This window comes from Myxine glutinosa, chromosome 4 (genome assembly GCF_964187855.1).
Source record: "Myxine glutinosa chromosome 4, kmMyxGlut1.1, whole genome shotgun sequence".
In the NCBI taxonomy this organism is placed as follows: domain Eukaryota; kingdom Metazoa; phylum Chordata; class Myxini; order Myxiniformes; family Myxinidae; genus Myxine; species Myxine glutinosa.
Genome location: NC_136264.1, coordinates 2,067,165 through 2,083,757, shown reverse-complemented (window position 1 = coordinate 2,083,757; position 16,593 = coordinate 2,067,165). Strand labels below are relative to the sequence as shown.

The following is a 16,593-nucleotide window of genomic DNA, read 5'->3' as shown; positions in this document are numbered from 1 at the left end:
TGCATAAGATTGTGAATCAAACGACGACGGGTGAAAGAAACTCCTAATGAACGTTTTAAATTTGTTATGCATACTTCCGCCTCCATAAGATGGCTGCGCCCACTGCGCTTCGGATTCTCGAGCCATGGCATAATCAGGTTTTCAACATAATACGTACTCGTTTATTGACAACACCGGCTTCGCCGGCTACTAGTACCGACTGCAAAGCCACAATGAGCCGGCGAAGCCAAAGTCTCTGGCCACTATTTTACCCATCAGTAGGTTAGGTAGTTGGTAGTAGGTAGGTGTAGTTGGTACCGTACCTGGTAAGACTTGGTAAAAGAGAAGAGCAGACAGTCCTCCCCAATACCTAAAATACAATAAATGTCACAAGAAGCTGAAGGAAGTAACTATACGATGTGCTAGTTTAGGGCCTATTTTAAGAAATTTTAACTGGGCTTAACATACGTTTTCATAGTATGTGTGTAGTCTTCTAACTTCAGTCACTGTCAGGGCTGGTTCTCTCCGGGCACTGCGGCTTCCTCCACCAGAAGAAGTTAGCTTGCAGTAAGATCAGTGCCGACAGATCAGACGATAGCGCCGTTTCAACGGCAATGTGTGACTCGTTAATCAAACCGAGCTTTCTTTCTTTATGTAAACCGCTTAGACCGGTAGGTGCAGGACAACATCATAAATCACACAAACCTACTGAGCATGGGAGCATGGGATTGAAGCCTAATTCGGCTTTTCAGGTCTACCACTAAAAAAGAGAAAAAATTCGAAAATGGCCCAGAGTGGTTTACTTTCCAATTACGTTTCGTGAGAACATTGTTTTTTATCGCGAAAAGAAGGTGATAGACGCTGATAGTGACCTGTAAGTACTCTTGAACATCCTCAACAACACATATATGCTGGTGCGAGCACTCAAAGGTCTTTACACGCTTTAGAGAAATGTAGCAGTGTACAGTTAAAGTGGAGACTTAAACTGGTAATTGAAACAGTGTAGATTGTAACCTGGTGAATGAGCAGGAGTCACATGACACTTTCTCACGAATTAGCTTGGGTACCCAAGACTTGGGTACATTTATGTCGTGGTTAAGCATAAACGTCGTCCTTCATGCCACATCTGATAGGTCGGTGTGGCGATGAAGAATGGAGGCGAAACATTGTTCCTCGTTTTGGCTTTGACCGAGTGACATGGCGTTTTGCAGAATCGAGTCGAAAAACACGTTGTTCAAGTGCTCGTACTTTTTCGCTGTGCAGTAAGCGAGTGACTTGATACGTTTCACAGTGCCCAAAGCAATGACGATTTAGCTTAGGAAATTTGAGCATATGATGAGAACTATTTCGAGCAGCATATGCTTACGCGTGATTCGGTTGTTTTGCACCAACCTCGTTCCCGGCGTCGCACACGTGTTGAGGGCGCTGGTAAGATGTCCTGTGTCGAGGGCGCTGATTGGCTGATTCGGTTCTCCGACGGCCACGAGATTTCAAAAAAATAATTCTTCGTCAATGTTAGAATATTTGACGCCGTTTTCACCCTCCGAAACGCGTAATAAGCTTGTAAAAAAATATTTTTTCAAATGCTCGAATCTCATTGGTTCTGGTGTTTGATGACGATTTTCGTTGAAGATAACGAGGTTGGTCTTAACGTATTTTAATTACGAATGAGAGGTTTCATTAGATTATGAATCGAAGAACGACGGGTGAAACAAACTCCTATTGAACTTTTTCGCAATTGTTTTATGCAAACTTCCGCATCCGGTCGATGGCGCCCACCATTGAGCGCTTTCATTTTAGAAATATTTTTGCAAATGCTCGACTCTCATTGGGTCCGGTGTTTGGTGACGCGTTTTGTTGAAGATAACCAGGCCCGTGCGGGCCGATGTTGGTCTTAAATTATTTTATTAATACATCGGAGGTGCATAAGATTGTGAATCAAACGACGACGGGTGAAACAAGCTCCTATTGAACTTAATCGCAATTGTTTTATGCAAACTTCCGCATCCGGTCGATGGCGCCCACCATTGAGCGCTTTCATTTTAGAAATATTTTTGCAAATGCTCGACTCTCATTGGGTCCGGTGTTTGGTGACGCGTTTTGTTGAAGATAACCAGGCCCGTGCGGGCCGATGTTGGTCTTAAATTATTTTATTAATACATCGGAGGTGCATAAGATTGTGAATCAAACGACGACGGGTGAAAGAAACTCCTAATGAACGTTTTAAATTTGTTATGCATACTTCCGCCCACGCAAGATGGCTGCGCCCACGGCGCTTCGGATTCTCGAGCCAAGGCATAATCAGGTTTTCAACATAATACGTACTCGTTTATTGACAACACCGGCTTCGCTGGCTATTATGTATGTAGATCTGGTGACGTTTTGCTACTCCCACCATATACCCTTATAGTTATTATCTATTTATTATGTATGCAGATCTGGTGACGCTTTGCTACTCGGAGTAGGTCCCAGCCCTCCCAGCCCAGTACTCCCACCATATACCCTTATAGTTATTATCTATTTATTATGTATGCAGATCTGGTGACGTTTTGCTACTCCTACCATATACCCTTATAGTTATTATCTATTTATTATGTATGCAGATCTGGTGACGTTTTGCTACTCCTACCATATACCCTTATAGTTATTATCTATTTATTATGTATGCAGATCTGGTGACGTTTTGCTACTCCCACCATATACCCTTATAGTTATTATAAAGTTAAGTGAAACTGCCAGGAAGTACATGAGTACAACTGTCGTTCTAACTTTACCATTTTCGCCGAATGTTTGCTTCAAGGCCTTAAACGCACTCTTAAACATTCCCTTGCCCAGGTGCAAAAGTTTATTTGTTATTTAAACGCTTGTGATTACCTTTTCATCCGCATTAGATAAACACTTCAGCGATAGGCGATTCACTTTGAATAGGTGATCATCGCATGATTAGCAATTCTACACACGGATAACTCAAATACCTTTCGTAAACGTGTCCCTAAATGGGTCCAACAGATAACTTGGGAGAATCTCTAGATTACTGTACATACATGAAGTTGAATAACAATTTTACATGAGTGTTGGAAGTGAGGAAACATCATTCGTTCTCATGTGAAAACCAAGGTTCGTGGAAGGTGGCTACAGAAGGCTACAGGTTGTTGGCTACAGGTGGCTACAGAAGGACCTCGTTTTTTGATCAAAATTCAACTCGGATGGCCATTGCAAAGCATCTACTGGTGACCTGGTACACGATGAAGTGAGACAGGTAATCTGCAGGTGGCGGTTAGCTATGCCATGGCAGACCGTGGATGTATTTCATCATAACACTCCATCACCTGGCACACGTGATCATTACATTCATTACTACGAGTCAGGAAGTTCTAAATTGGTACTCGCACAGTCCAAACTTGTCGCATTGGTTTTCACCTCTTTAGACGACTCAAATAACCTCTGGGTACCATTGAGTTGACTCCCCGGTGTGTACCCCGGTTTAGAATAGGTACACCGTATCCCTGCGTGTCGTAAGAGGCGACTAAAAGGGTTGGCGTAAGGAAGGGCATCCGGCCATAAAAACATTGCCTCAAAAAGAGAACCATGACAATTACAACGAGATATGGGCAGGGTACAGCCCGAAGTACCCCGTGGGGGACCCCACTCCCTCTCGTCAAAATTCAAGGTGGGGAACCCGATCGAAGCAAGGGTGGAAATCACTCCATTTATGACGACGAAACGTCTGATGCCCGACGTGGAGATCGGTTTCTGAGGTTTGGGACATGGAATGTAGGGACAATGACAGGGAGATCAGGAGAAGTGGTGGAAGTATTGGTCAGAAGAAGAGTGGACATATGTTGTGTGCAGGAGACGAGATGGAAGGGAAGTGGTGTGAGAATGGTGAAGGGTAGGCAGGGACAGAAATACAAGTTTGTGTGGCAAGGGTGCCCGGAAGGCGTGCATGGTGTTGGTGTCCTGTTTTCTGAGGAGTTTGTAGACAGTGTGGTGAGTGTGACGAGAGTGAGTGAAAGGTTGATGATGGTGAAAATGATGATTGGAAAGCTCTTGGTGAATGTCATCTCGGGATATGCTCCGCAGGTTGGTCGGAGCGATGAAGAGAAGGACAAGTTCTGGTGTGCAATAGAGAAGCTGCTAGAAAACGTGAAAGATAAGGAAGTTGTTGTGGTAGGAGGAGACCTAAATGGACATGTGGGAAGGAGGATGGACGGTTTTGAGGGAGTTCATGGGGGTTACGGATATGGTGTGAGAAATGGAGAAGGTGAAAGGATTTTGGAGTTTGCTGATGGAGCTGATTTGTTGATTTGTAATACTCAGTTCCAGAAAGAGGATAATAAGCTTGTTACATACACGTCAGGTGGGTCGACGACAACCGTTGACTACCTGATGGTGCGTAGGCGAGATAGGGGGCACCTCCGGGACACAAAGATGATCCCGGGGGAGGAGGCTGTTTCACAGCACCACTTGGTTGTCTGCGACATAAGGTTGAAAGGTGCGAGGAGAGCTCGGCGGGTGAAGTACCAACCGAGAATGAAGGTGTGGAGGTTGAAAGAGGTGACAGTGAGGGAGGCATTAAAAGAGAGGCTGAGTATGGTAGAGGATGATTTGGTTGAGCTTGAAAGTGGTTGGATGTCACTGAAAGAAAGTCTGTTGGGAGCCGTTGGTGAGGTATGTGGATGGACAAAAGGACCACCGAGGCACTCGGACACATGGTGGTGGGATGATGAAGTTGGAAAGAAGTTTGACGAGAAGAGGAAGAAGTTCAAGGAGTGGCAGAAGGCGAAGGGTACGGGGGCAGAAAAGGAAGAGCATGAAAGTTATAAGGCAGCCAAGAAGGCTGCAAAGAAAGAGGTAGCAAAGGCGCAGGAGGAATGTCGGAAAATGTTTGGAGAACGCTTGTATTTGGAAGAGGGTCAGAGAGTGGTATTCAGGGTGGCAAAGCAGATAGCGAAAGAGAGGTGTGATGTGATGGGGGTGAGTTGCTTGAAGGATGAAGTGGGACAAATCGTTGTGGACCCAGATGGAATTAAAGGAAGATGGAAGAGATATATGGAAATACTGTTGAATGCAGAGAATGAATGGGATTGGCAACATAGAGAGTAACCCAGTTTTAAGACCGGCAGAGAAGATAACCGAGAAGGAAGTTGAGGAAGCGATTAAAGCAATGAAGAGTAGAAAAGCGGGAGGGCCGATGGGAGTTGTGGGAGATATGTTGAAAGCAGCGGGAAATTGGGGTGTGAAGAGAATGACAGAGATCTGCAATCTGGTGGTGAAAGAAGGCCGCATTCCAGTGGATTGGGAACTGAGTACCCTCGTCCCTCTATACAAGGGGAAAGGTGACCCTCTGGACTGTGGCTCGTATCGAGCGATAAAGTTATTGGAGCATGGAATGAAGGTATTGGAAAGGGTGTTGGAGAGTAGGATAAGGAAGAAAGTGAAGATTGACAAAATGCAGTTTGGATTTATGCCAGGAAGAGGAACGACAGACGCGCTTTTTATTGTGAGGCAGTTGCAGGATAAGTCCATGGAGAAGAGGAAGAAGTTGTTTCTTGGGTTTGTTGATCTGGAGAAAGCATTCGATAGGGTTCCACGTGAAGTAGTGACATGGGCATTGAGGAAGTTAGGAGTGGAGGAATGGTTGATCAGAGTAGTGATGGCAATGTACAAAAGAGCGCGCACAGCTGTAAGGACGAAGGCCAGGAACAGTGGTGAGTTTGAGGTGAAGGTGGGAGTGCATCAGGGGTCGGTACTAAGTCCACTACTATTTGTAGCTGTGATGGAGGTGCTGGCTCAGAACGTAAAGGAGGGTTTACTGTGGGAGTTGTTGTATGCAGATGATCTGGTGTTGATTGCAGAAAGTATGAATGGACTGAAGGAGAAGATGAACAAGTGGAAGGAATGTATGGAGACGAAAGGTCTGAAGGTGAATATAGGAAAGACGAAGGTGATGGCAAGTGGTAAAGCATGTGGTGAGGTGGAAAGAACTGGGAAGTGGCCATGTGCTGTGTGCAAGAAGGGTGTCGGAGTGAACTCGATTCAGTGTACAATGTGCGCTGAGTGGGTTCATCAAAAATGTAGTGGTTTGAGAGGGTCATTAACCAGTGTGGCAGCTACATTCAAGTGTTAGGTGTGCACAGAGGGAGCTGCAGATGGAGGAAATGTTGAGTTAGATCTTGGAGACGGCATGAAGCTGGAAGGTGTGAAAACATTTTGTTACCTAGGAGACATGCTGAATGGAGAAGGTGGATCAGACTCGGCAACGGTTGCTGGAGTGAGATGTGCATGGAAGAAGTTTCGGGAACTGAGTGGCGTGCTGACGTGGAGGGGAGTGTCGTTGAAGCTGAAGGGAAAGGTGTATGCTGCATGTGTGAGAAGTGTTATGATTTATGGGAGCGAGACATGGGTAATGAACATAGAGCAGCAACGAAGGTTGGAAAGGGTGGAAATGCGAATGGTTCGGTGGATGTGTGGAGTATCGTTGAGAGAGAGGAAGCCAAATGATGAATTGCAAAAGATGATGGGAATAGAGCCTGTGATGGATGCTGTGAAGAGAAACAGTTTGAGATGGTTTGGTCATGTGTTGAGGAAGGATGAAAGTGACTGGTTGAAAAGAGTGATGGAAATGAATGTGGAAGGAAGTAGAGGACGGGGAAGACCGAGAAAGACTTGGCTAAAGATGGTCGAAGAAGAAATGCGGGCCATGGGGTTAACAAGGGGAGATGCAGGAAATAGGGCAAAATGGAGAACATTGTCATGGGGACCGCAAGGCTAACCCCCGCTCTTGCAGGGAAAATGGCCTTTTAAAATGCCTGTTGTTGTTGTTGTTGTTGTTGTTGTACCATTGAGTTGACAAACGATGACGAGTCAAAGCACCTGCCCCGAAAAGGATGTGCAGCCATCCCAAATTTCCGCACAGGGGGTGAAATACCCTCGTACACGTGACTAATCAAGGCCCTGCATTGTGAAATACTTTCTCTTGTTGCATTTGTATTACAGAGCCTCAGCTAAAAGGGATCATCACGAGGTTGTACTCCCGGCAGGAGTACTTCCTGCAAGTCCAGACTGACGGGACTATCGACGGCACGAAGGAAGAAAAAAGCAACTTTGGTAACCCGGAAGTGCATCATCATTTAGCCATTTATCGACTTTATCTACAATGTCACCATTTTTCTATCTTAAAGGAAAGTTTTAATCTATCTTGGCTTAAACTCGATTAATTTGCACTGGCATTTTATCAAACAGTCAATGGGTTTGTCGAACATGCTTTTGTGGCATAAAAACTGAGGGCCATGAGTTTGTGAAACCTCAGTCTGTTCAGCAACTAACATGTAAACAACACACAAACTCTTGCTTTACAAAGATTGTTGCAGAGGAATCACATCAAAGAGGAGTCGTTCGTTTTGCTGCTCGGTCCCTCATGTTCACCACCCCAGGCAGGCCTTTTATTTATTTATTTTAAATCGACAAAATGGCCGTTTTATTGGCGTCTGGGGTCCAAAAGGGAGCTCCGGTGGGTAAACTCAAACATGTCCATCATTTATTTATTACACTGAACGATGACACGGACATTTCAGAACACAAGGACCTCATTGTCAAGTTGGAGTTTTTTGTATGCATAGTTGAGGCTTGTGGAAGAGCTGGTACAGTATACCGCACGGAACACTACACACCAGGCCAAAAGGAACAGGAGAGAGAGAGAGAGAGAGAGAGAGAGAGAGAGAGAGAGAGAGAGAGAGAGAGAGAGAGAGAGAGAGAGAGAGAGAGAGAGAGGAAGGGGGAGGGGAGAGAAACACACCAACAGCAGAGAGAGAGGAGGGGGGGAGGGGAGAGAAACACACCAACAGCAGAGAGAGAGGAGGGGGGAGGGGAGAGAAACACACCAACAGCAGAGAGAGAGAGGAGGGGGGAGGGGAGAGAAACACACCAACAGCAGAGAGAGAGAGGAGGGGGGAGAAACACACCAACAGCAGAGAGAGAGAGAGAGAGAGAGAGAGAGGAAGGGGGAGGGGAGAGAAACACACCAACAGCAGAGAGAGAGAGAGGAGGGGGGAGGGGAGAGAAACACACCAACAGCAGAGAGAGAGAGGAGGGGGGAGGGGAGAGAAACACACCAACAGCAGAGAGAGAGAGGAGGGGGGAGGGGAGAGAAACACACCAACAGCAGAGAGAGAGAGAGAGAGGAGGGGGGAGGGGAGAGAAACACACCAACAGCAGAGAGAGAGGAGGGGGGAGGGGAGAGAAACACACCAACAGCAGAGAGAGAGGAGGGGGGAGGGGAGAGAAACACACCAACAGCAGAGAGAGAGGAGGGGGAAGGGGAGAGAAACACACCAACAGCAGAGAGAGAGAGGAGAGGAGGGGGGAGGGGAGAGAAACACACCAACAGCAGAGAGAGAGAGGAGGGGGGAGGGGAGAGAAACACACCAACAGGAGAGAGAGAGAGAGAGAGAGAGAGAGAGAGAGAGAGAGAGAGAGAGAGAGAGAGGAGGGGAGAAACACACCAACAGCAGAGAGAGAGAGAGGGAGACACACATCAACAGCAGAGAGAGAGAGAGGGAGGGGAGGCACACACCAACAGCAGAGAGAGAGAGGGAGGCACACACCAACAGCAGAGAGAGAGGGAGAGGAGGGGGGAGAAACACACCAACAGCAGAGAGAGAGAGAGAGGAGGGGGGAGGGGAGAGAAACACACCAACAGCAGAGAGAGAGGAGGGGGGAGGGGAGAGAAACACACCAACAGCAGAGAGAGAGGAGGGGGGAGGGGAGAGAAACACACCAACAGCAGAGGGAGAGGAGGGGGGAGGGGAGAGAAACACACCAACAGCAGAGAGAGAGGAGGGGGGAGGGGAGGCACACACCAACAGCAGAGAGAGAGGAGGGGGGAGGGGAGAGAAACACACCAACAGCAGAGAGAGAGGGAGAGGAGGGGGGAGAAACACACCAACAGCAGAGAGAGAGAGAGAGGAGGGGGGAGGGGAGAGAAACACACCAACAGCAGAGAGAGAGGAGGGGGGAGGGGAGAGAAACACACCAACAGCAGAGAGAGAGGAGGGGGGAGGGGAGAGAAACACACCAACAGCAGAGAGAGAGGAGGGGGGAGGGGAGGCACACACCAACAGCAGAGAGAGAGGAGGGGGGAGGGGAGAGAAACACACCAACAGCAGAGAGAGAGGGAGAGGAGGGGGGAGAAACACACCAACAGCAGAGAGAGAGAGAGAGAGGAGGGGGGAGGGGAGAGAAACACACCAACAGCAGAGAGAGAGGAGGGGGGAGGGGAGAGAAACACCAACAGCAGAGAGAGAGGAGGGGGGAGGGGAGGCACACACCAACAGCAGAGAGAGAGAGGGAGGCACACACCAACAGCAGAGAGAGAGAGAGAGGAGGGGGGAGAAACACACCAACAGCAGAGAGAGAGAGAGAGAGAGGAGGGGGGAGGGGAGAGAAACACACCAACAGCAGAGAGAGAGGAGGGGGGAGGGGAGAGAAACACACCAACAGCAGAGAGAGAGGAGGGGGGAGGGGAGAGAAACACACCAACAGCAGAGAGAGAGGAGGGGGAAGGGGAGAGAAACACACCAACAGCAGAGAGAGAGAGGAGAGGAGGGGGGAGGGGAGAGAAACACACCAACAGCAGAGAGAGAGAGGAGGGGGGAGGGGAGAGAAACACACCAACAGGAGAGAGAGAGAGAGAGAGAGAGAGAGAGAGAGAGGAGGGGAGAAACACACCAACAGCAGAGAGAGAGAGGGAGACACACATCAACAGCAGAGAGAGAGAGGGAGGGGAGGCACACACCAACAGCAGAGAGAGAGAGGGAGGCACACACCAACAGCAGAGAGAGAGGGAGGCACACACCAACAGCAGAGAGAGAGACAGACAGAGAGGGAGGCACACACCAACAGCAGAGAGAGAGGGAGGGAGGGGAGGCACACACCAACAACACAGAGAGAGAGAGAGAGAGAGGCACACACCAACAGCAGAGCCAAAGGCCAAGACAGAGGGAGGCAGATAAACAATGGGTGTGTGGAGGAATGAGGGACAGGAGAGGAGGATTGAGGTGGACAAGATGGATACAGAAGGAAACTTTCAGGAGAGAAAACTGGACATTTGCAAGGAGGAGGGATTGGAGTGGGGTTGGGGTTTAATGATAGTCGAAAATATCATGGTTTTGGATTGTGGACATTCTGCGATGGTGTCTTGAACAGGTGTCTTAAACACCTGGAGGGAACAATGAGATTGAAGAGAATGTGGAAGTTGGTTCCACAGGTGAGAAAAAGAAGAGGAACAAATGAGTGGAAGTGAGCAGTGATCCTGGATTGAGGCAGTTTCACCAAAATGGGATTGATGGAAGAGCTTGTGTGCCCTGCAGAACCCTGAGGGTTGGGGGAGGACAGAGCACGGAAAGAGCAGAGGGCGTAAGACCAGAAAGGAGGCGGTAGAAGACAGAGACCACTGACCTGTCTGCGATGGCCTAGTGATAGACCCATAGACCCATAGACTCAGCTTCATCGTGGGGAATTCCAAAATCTTGAGGGCCTTGGTGTCCACGCCATCAAGCTGAGCAAGATTTGAAGCAGGGCGGCCAGCCTAGAGGGGACAGCAGTCTCCATCAAGCTGAGCAAGATTTGAAGCAGGGCGGCCAGCCTAGAGGGGACAGCAGTCTCCATCAAGCTGCGGATGAAGGCCTTGCAGGTGGATAGGAGTTCAGGCGTGCCAAGGAAGGACTTTTCAAGATGGAGGATGCCCAGTCGGCGGCTGGCTTTGGAGGCCAACCTCGAAATGTGTTTGCCCAAGAAAGATCATGGCTGATATTGAGACCCAGGAGTTTGAATGTCTGAATGTCCTCAAGATGATTGTTAAGAAAGTAGAAGGGAGATGTTTTTCAGGTTGTCCGTCCAGCTGTCCGTCCGTCTGTCCTTGATAGGTTTTCGTTACCGCGATAACTTGAGAACGGCAGAAGGAATCTTAGTCAAAATTGGTGCAGGTATGTATAATGAGGTAAAGATGAACTGATTAGATTTTGAGGTCAAAGGTCAGAGGTCATGTCAGGTAAAATGTTATAACTTGTGAACAGCTGAAGGGATTTAGCTAAAAACTTGGTACAGGTATGTATAATGAGGTAAAGATGAACTGATTAAATTTTGGGGTCAAGAGGTCAAAGGTCAGAGGTCATGTCAGGTAAAAATGTGATAACTTGAGAACAGCTGAAGGGATTTAAATCAAACTTGGTACAAGTATTATAATGATGTAATAATGTGGGTGGAGGCATATCGGTCGACGTCGTGACGTCAAAATTGTCGTTCTAGTTTTTCAAGGTCTGAAGAGAGGGAAGAGGCTGCAGCCTGTCTGAAGGATGAGGGATGTCATGGCAGAGGGTGGAGTCATCAGCAAATAGATAAAGAGAATTTTCCAGAGTCAGAGAGATCATTGATGAAGATTAGGAATAGGACTGGGCCCTTGGGGTACTCCAGCCTTAACAGGGAGAGGGGATGAAAGGGGTCCATTGAGAGCCACATGTTGGCTACACCAATTAGAGGAAGTCAGTAAGCCACGTGTGGAGTCGGCCTTGGTTGCGATAGGTAGACAGTTTGGAGAGCAAGGCAGGATGCGAGACTGTATCAAAAGCATGGGATATGTCAGGAGAGACTGCCCTGATCTCAAGTCTGACCTTGAGGGCCTCCAACCATTGCTGGGTGAGTGGAAGCAACACGTCCAAGGTGGAGTGACCTGGTCTGAGACCACATTGGTGATCAGAGACATGGTCCATGTAGAAAAGGAAGCAATTCATATTAACTGCAATGATGGATTCCATTACCGTGTTAATGATTGTAAGTAAGCTGATAGGTCTGTAGTTAAGGCGATCACTTTTTGCCCCTTTTTAAACTTGCCTCATCATATTCACTCAGAGGCTGGTAATACGATCGCGATTGGGTAATTTAAACTTTAGTAAACCATCAAGATTGATGTTTAAAGCTGCAGCAAAAAATTAACCTGAGCGTGCACCATGGATTGTCTGAGGTCAGTTTCTTCTCACTCTCAGGTCTTTCTTTTTTCAATGTGATTTTCAAACGTACACACACTTACACACAGAGAACTGCCTTGCAAGGGTGGTGGAGGGTTATTCTTGGTACCCATGAGCTGAATCTATAAGCCTGGTGTTGTCTTCATGGTTGTGGTGTTGGCTTGGGACTCTCGGGTCCTGAGTTCAAATCCTGGTCGGTCGTTCAATTAACACCAGGTGGGGTTGACTCAGCCTGTCATCCTTCCGAGATCGATGAAATGAGTACCAGCTTGCTGGGATGAATGAGCCATTCGAGTGTTCTGGGTACCAGTGACTCCCCGACCAGGATTGTGCCCAATGGTTAAGAAACTGCTTCGGCAGCCATATGCATCTGATGATTCAGGAGTGGACAGCACGTATGCAAAATTTGGTGGAGATTGCCCAGGCATGTAGAATTGCATAGAAATCAACGAAAAAGCACACGCACGCACACACACGCACGCACACGCACGCACACGCACGTATACACACATACACGCACATCTCGCTCTTGTATACGACGGTCGTACCAACAGTCATGAGCATCAGTGGATTCCACCTGTTTGTGCCGAATATAGTAGAAACACCAGTTATTAGCGACATCTACCCACTCCACTAGATCCATCTACCCACTCCACTATATCCATCTACCCACTCCACTATATCCATCGACCCACTCCACTATATCCATCGACCCACTCCACTATATCCGTCGACCCACTCCACTATATCCATCTACCCACTCCACTATATCCAACGACCCACTCCACTATATCCATCGACCCACTCCACTATATCCATCTACCCACTCCACTATATCCATCTACCCACTCCACTAGATCCATCAACCTACTCCACTATATCCATCTACCCACTCCACTATATCCATCGACCCACTCCACTATATCCATCGACCCACTCCACTATATCCGTCGACCCACTCCACTATATCCATCTACCCACTCCACTATATCCATCGACCCACTCCACTATATCCGTCGACCCACTCCACTATATCCATCTACCCACTCCACTATATCCAACGACCCACTCCACTATATCCATCGACCCACTCCACTATATCCATCTACCCACTCCACTATATCCATCTACCCACTCCACTAGATCCATCAACCTACTCCACTATATCCATCTACCCACTCCACTATATCCATCGACCCACTCCACTATATCCATCGACCCACTCCACTATATCCATCTACCCACTCCACTATATCCATCGACCCACTCCACTATATCCATCTACCCACTCCACTATATCCATCTACCCACTCCACTATATTAATCTACACACTCCACTAGATCCATCAACCTACTCCACTATATTAATCTACCCACTCCACCATATCCATCTGCCCACTCCACTATATCCATCTGCCCACTCCACTATATCCATCTACCCACTCCACTATATTAATCTACCTACTCCACTATATTAATCTACACACTCCACTAGATCCATCAACCTACTCCACTATATTAATCTACCAACTCCACTATATTAATCTACCTACTCCACTATATTAAACTACCCACTCCACTATATTAATCTACCAACTCCACTATATTAATCTACCCATTCCACTATATTAATCTACCTACTCCACTATATTAAACTACCCACTCCGCTATATTAAACTACCCACTCCACTATATCCATCGACCCACGCCGCTATATTAATCTACCTACTCCACTATATTAAACTACCCACTCCGCTATATTAAACTACCCACTCCACTATATCCATCGACCCACGCCGCTATATTAAACTACCCACTCCGCTATATTAAACTACCCACTCCACTATATCCATCGACCCACGCCGCTATATTAATCTACCTACTCCACTATATTAAACTACCCACTCCACTATATTAAACTACCCACTCCACTATATTAAACTACCCACTCCACTATATCCATCTACCCACTCCACTATATTAAACTACCCACTCCACTATATCCATCTACCCACTCCACTATATTAATCTACCCACTCCACTATATCCATCTACCCACTCCACTATATTAAACTACCCACTCCACTATATCCATCTACCCACTCCACTATATCCATCTACCCACTCCACTATATTAAACTACCCACTCCACTATATTAATCTACCCACTCCACTATATTAATCTACCCACTCCACTATATCCAGCTACCCACTTCACTATATTAATCTACCTACCCCACTATATTAATCTACCCACTCCACTATATTAATCTACCCACTCCACTATATTAATCTACCCACTCCACTATATTAATCTACCCACTCCACTATATTAATCTACCCACTCCACTATAGTAAACTACCCACTCCACGATATCCATCTACCCACTCCACTATATTAAACTACCCACTCCACGACATTAATCTACCCACTCCACTATATTAATCTACCCACTCCACTATATTAATCTACCCACTCCACTATATCCATCTACCCACTTCACTATATTAAACTACCCACTCCACTATATCCATCTACCCACTCCACTATATTAATCTACCCACTCCACTATATTAATCTACCTACTCCACTATATTAAACTACCCACTCCACTATATCCATCTACCCACTCCACTATATTAAACTACCCACTCCACTATATTAATCTACCCACTCCACTATATTAATCTACCCACTCCACTATATTAATCTACCCACTCCACTATATCCATCGACCCACTTCACTATATTAAACTACCCACTCCACTATATCCATCTACCCACTCCACTATATTAATCTACCCACTCCACTATATCCAGCTACCCACTTCACTATATTAATCTACCTACTCCACTATATTAATCTACCCACTCCACTATATTAAACTACCCACTCCACTATATTAATCTACCCACTCCACTATATTAATCTACCCACTCCACCATATTAAACTACCTACTCCACTATATTAATATACCCACTCCACTATATTAAACTACCCACTCCACTATATCCAGCTACCCACTTCACGATATTAATCTACCTACTCCACTATATTAATCTACCCACTCCACTATATTAAACTACCCACTCCACTATATTAAACTACCCACGCCACTATATTAAACTACCCACTCCGCTATATTAATCTACCTACTCCACTATATTAATCTACCCACTCCACTATATTAAACTACCCACTCCACTATATTAAACTACCCACTCCACTATATCCATCGACCCACGCCGCTATATTAATCTACCTACTCCACTATATTAAACTACCCACTCCGCTATATTAAACTACCCACTCCACTATATCCATCGACCCACGCCGCTATATTAATCTACCTACTCCACTATATTAAACTACCCACTCCGCTATATTAAACTACCCACTCCACTATATCCATCGACCCACGCCGCTATATTAATCTACCTACTCCACTATATTAAACTACCCACTCCGCTATATTAAACTACCCACTCCACTATATCCATCGACCCACGCCGCTATATTAATCTACCTACTCCACTATATTAAACTACCCACTCCGCTATATTAAACTACCCACTCCACTATATCCATCGACCCACGCCGCTATATTAAACTACCCACTCCGCTATATTAAACTACCCACTCCACTATATCCATCGACCCACGCCGCTATATTAATCTACCTACTCCACTATATTAAACTACCCACTCCACTATATTAAACTACCCACTCCACTATATTAAACTACCCACTCCACTATATCCATCGACCCACGCCGCTATATTAATCTACCTACTCCACTATATTAAACTACCCACTCCACTATATCCATCTACCCACTCCACTATATTAAACTACCCACTCCACTATATTAAACTACCCACTCCACTATATCCATCGACCCACGCCGCTATATTAATCTACCTACTCCACTATATTAAACTACCCACTCCACTATATCCATCTACCCACTCCAATATATTAACTACCCACTCCACTATATTAAACTACCCACTCCACTATATTAAACTACCCACTCCGCTATATTAATCTACCTACGCCACTATATTAAACTACCCACTCCACTATATCCATCTACCCACTCCACTATATTAAACTACCCACTCCAATATATTAATCTACCCACTCCACTATATCCAGCTACCTACTCCACTATATTAGCTACCCACGCCACTATAAACACAGGTTAAGTGAATGCGCACCACTGGTGTTCCCACCATCCATTGTGGCAAAATGGCTGACACAGACATATCGTTTCGCCAACACACACTGATTGAATTCCTAGTGAAGGAGATCAACTCAGCTGCAGATATCTATAGCCAATCGAGTCAGGTGTATCGAGATACCTGCATGGGCACGAGCATGAGTGTCAGAAGGTGGGTGAAACATTTCAAAGATGGAAACAGACATGGCCGATGAGCCCCGCTGTAGTTAACCGAGAAGCATCCTGACAGAACTCAACGAGCAGGAAGATGATGCGTTCATCAGTGAGGATCGAAAGATCAGGGTTAAGGAGATCACAGTGCTGCTTGGCAGAGGACACCTCGTCGTACAGGAGATGGCAGGGAT

General features: G+C 46.5%; 1 protein-coding gene across 4 annotated transcripts in view; it reads left to right on the top strand.

Moving 5' to 3' along the window:
- Positions 1 to 16,593, top strand: part of LOC137425787 (fibroblast growth factor 13-like) — a 264,740-nt gene that overhangs the window by 221,198 nt on the left and 26,949 nt on the right. For all 4 annotated transcript variants that reach the window (XR_013623014.1, XR_013623013.1, XM_078775378.1 and 1 more), the window contains one exon: positions 6,979 to 7,089. Coding sequence is in view for 2 of the 4 variants with exons in the window: in XM_078775378.1 (XP_078631504.1) it covers positions 6,979 to 7,089 (111 nt within the window). In the remaining 2 variants the exon portion in view is untranslated. The remainder of the gene's footprint in view (positions 1 to 6,978; positions 7,090 to 16,593) is intronic.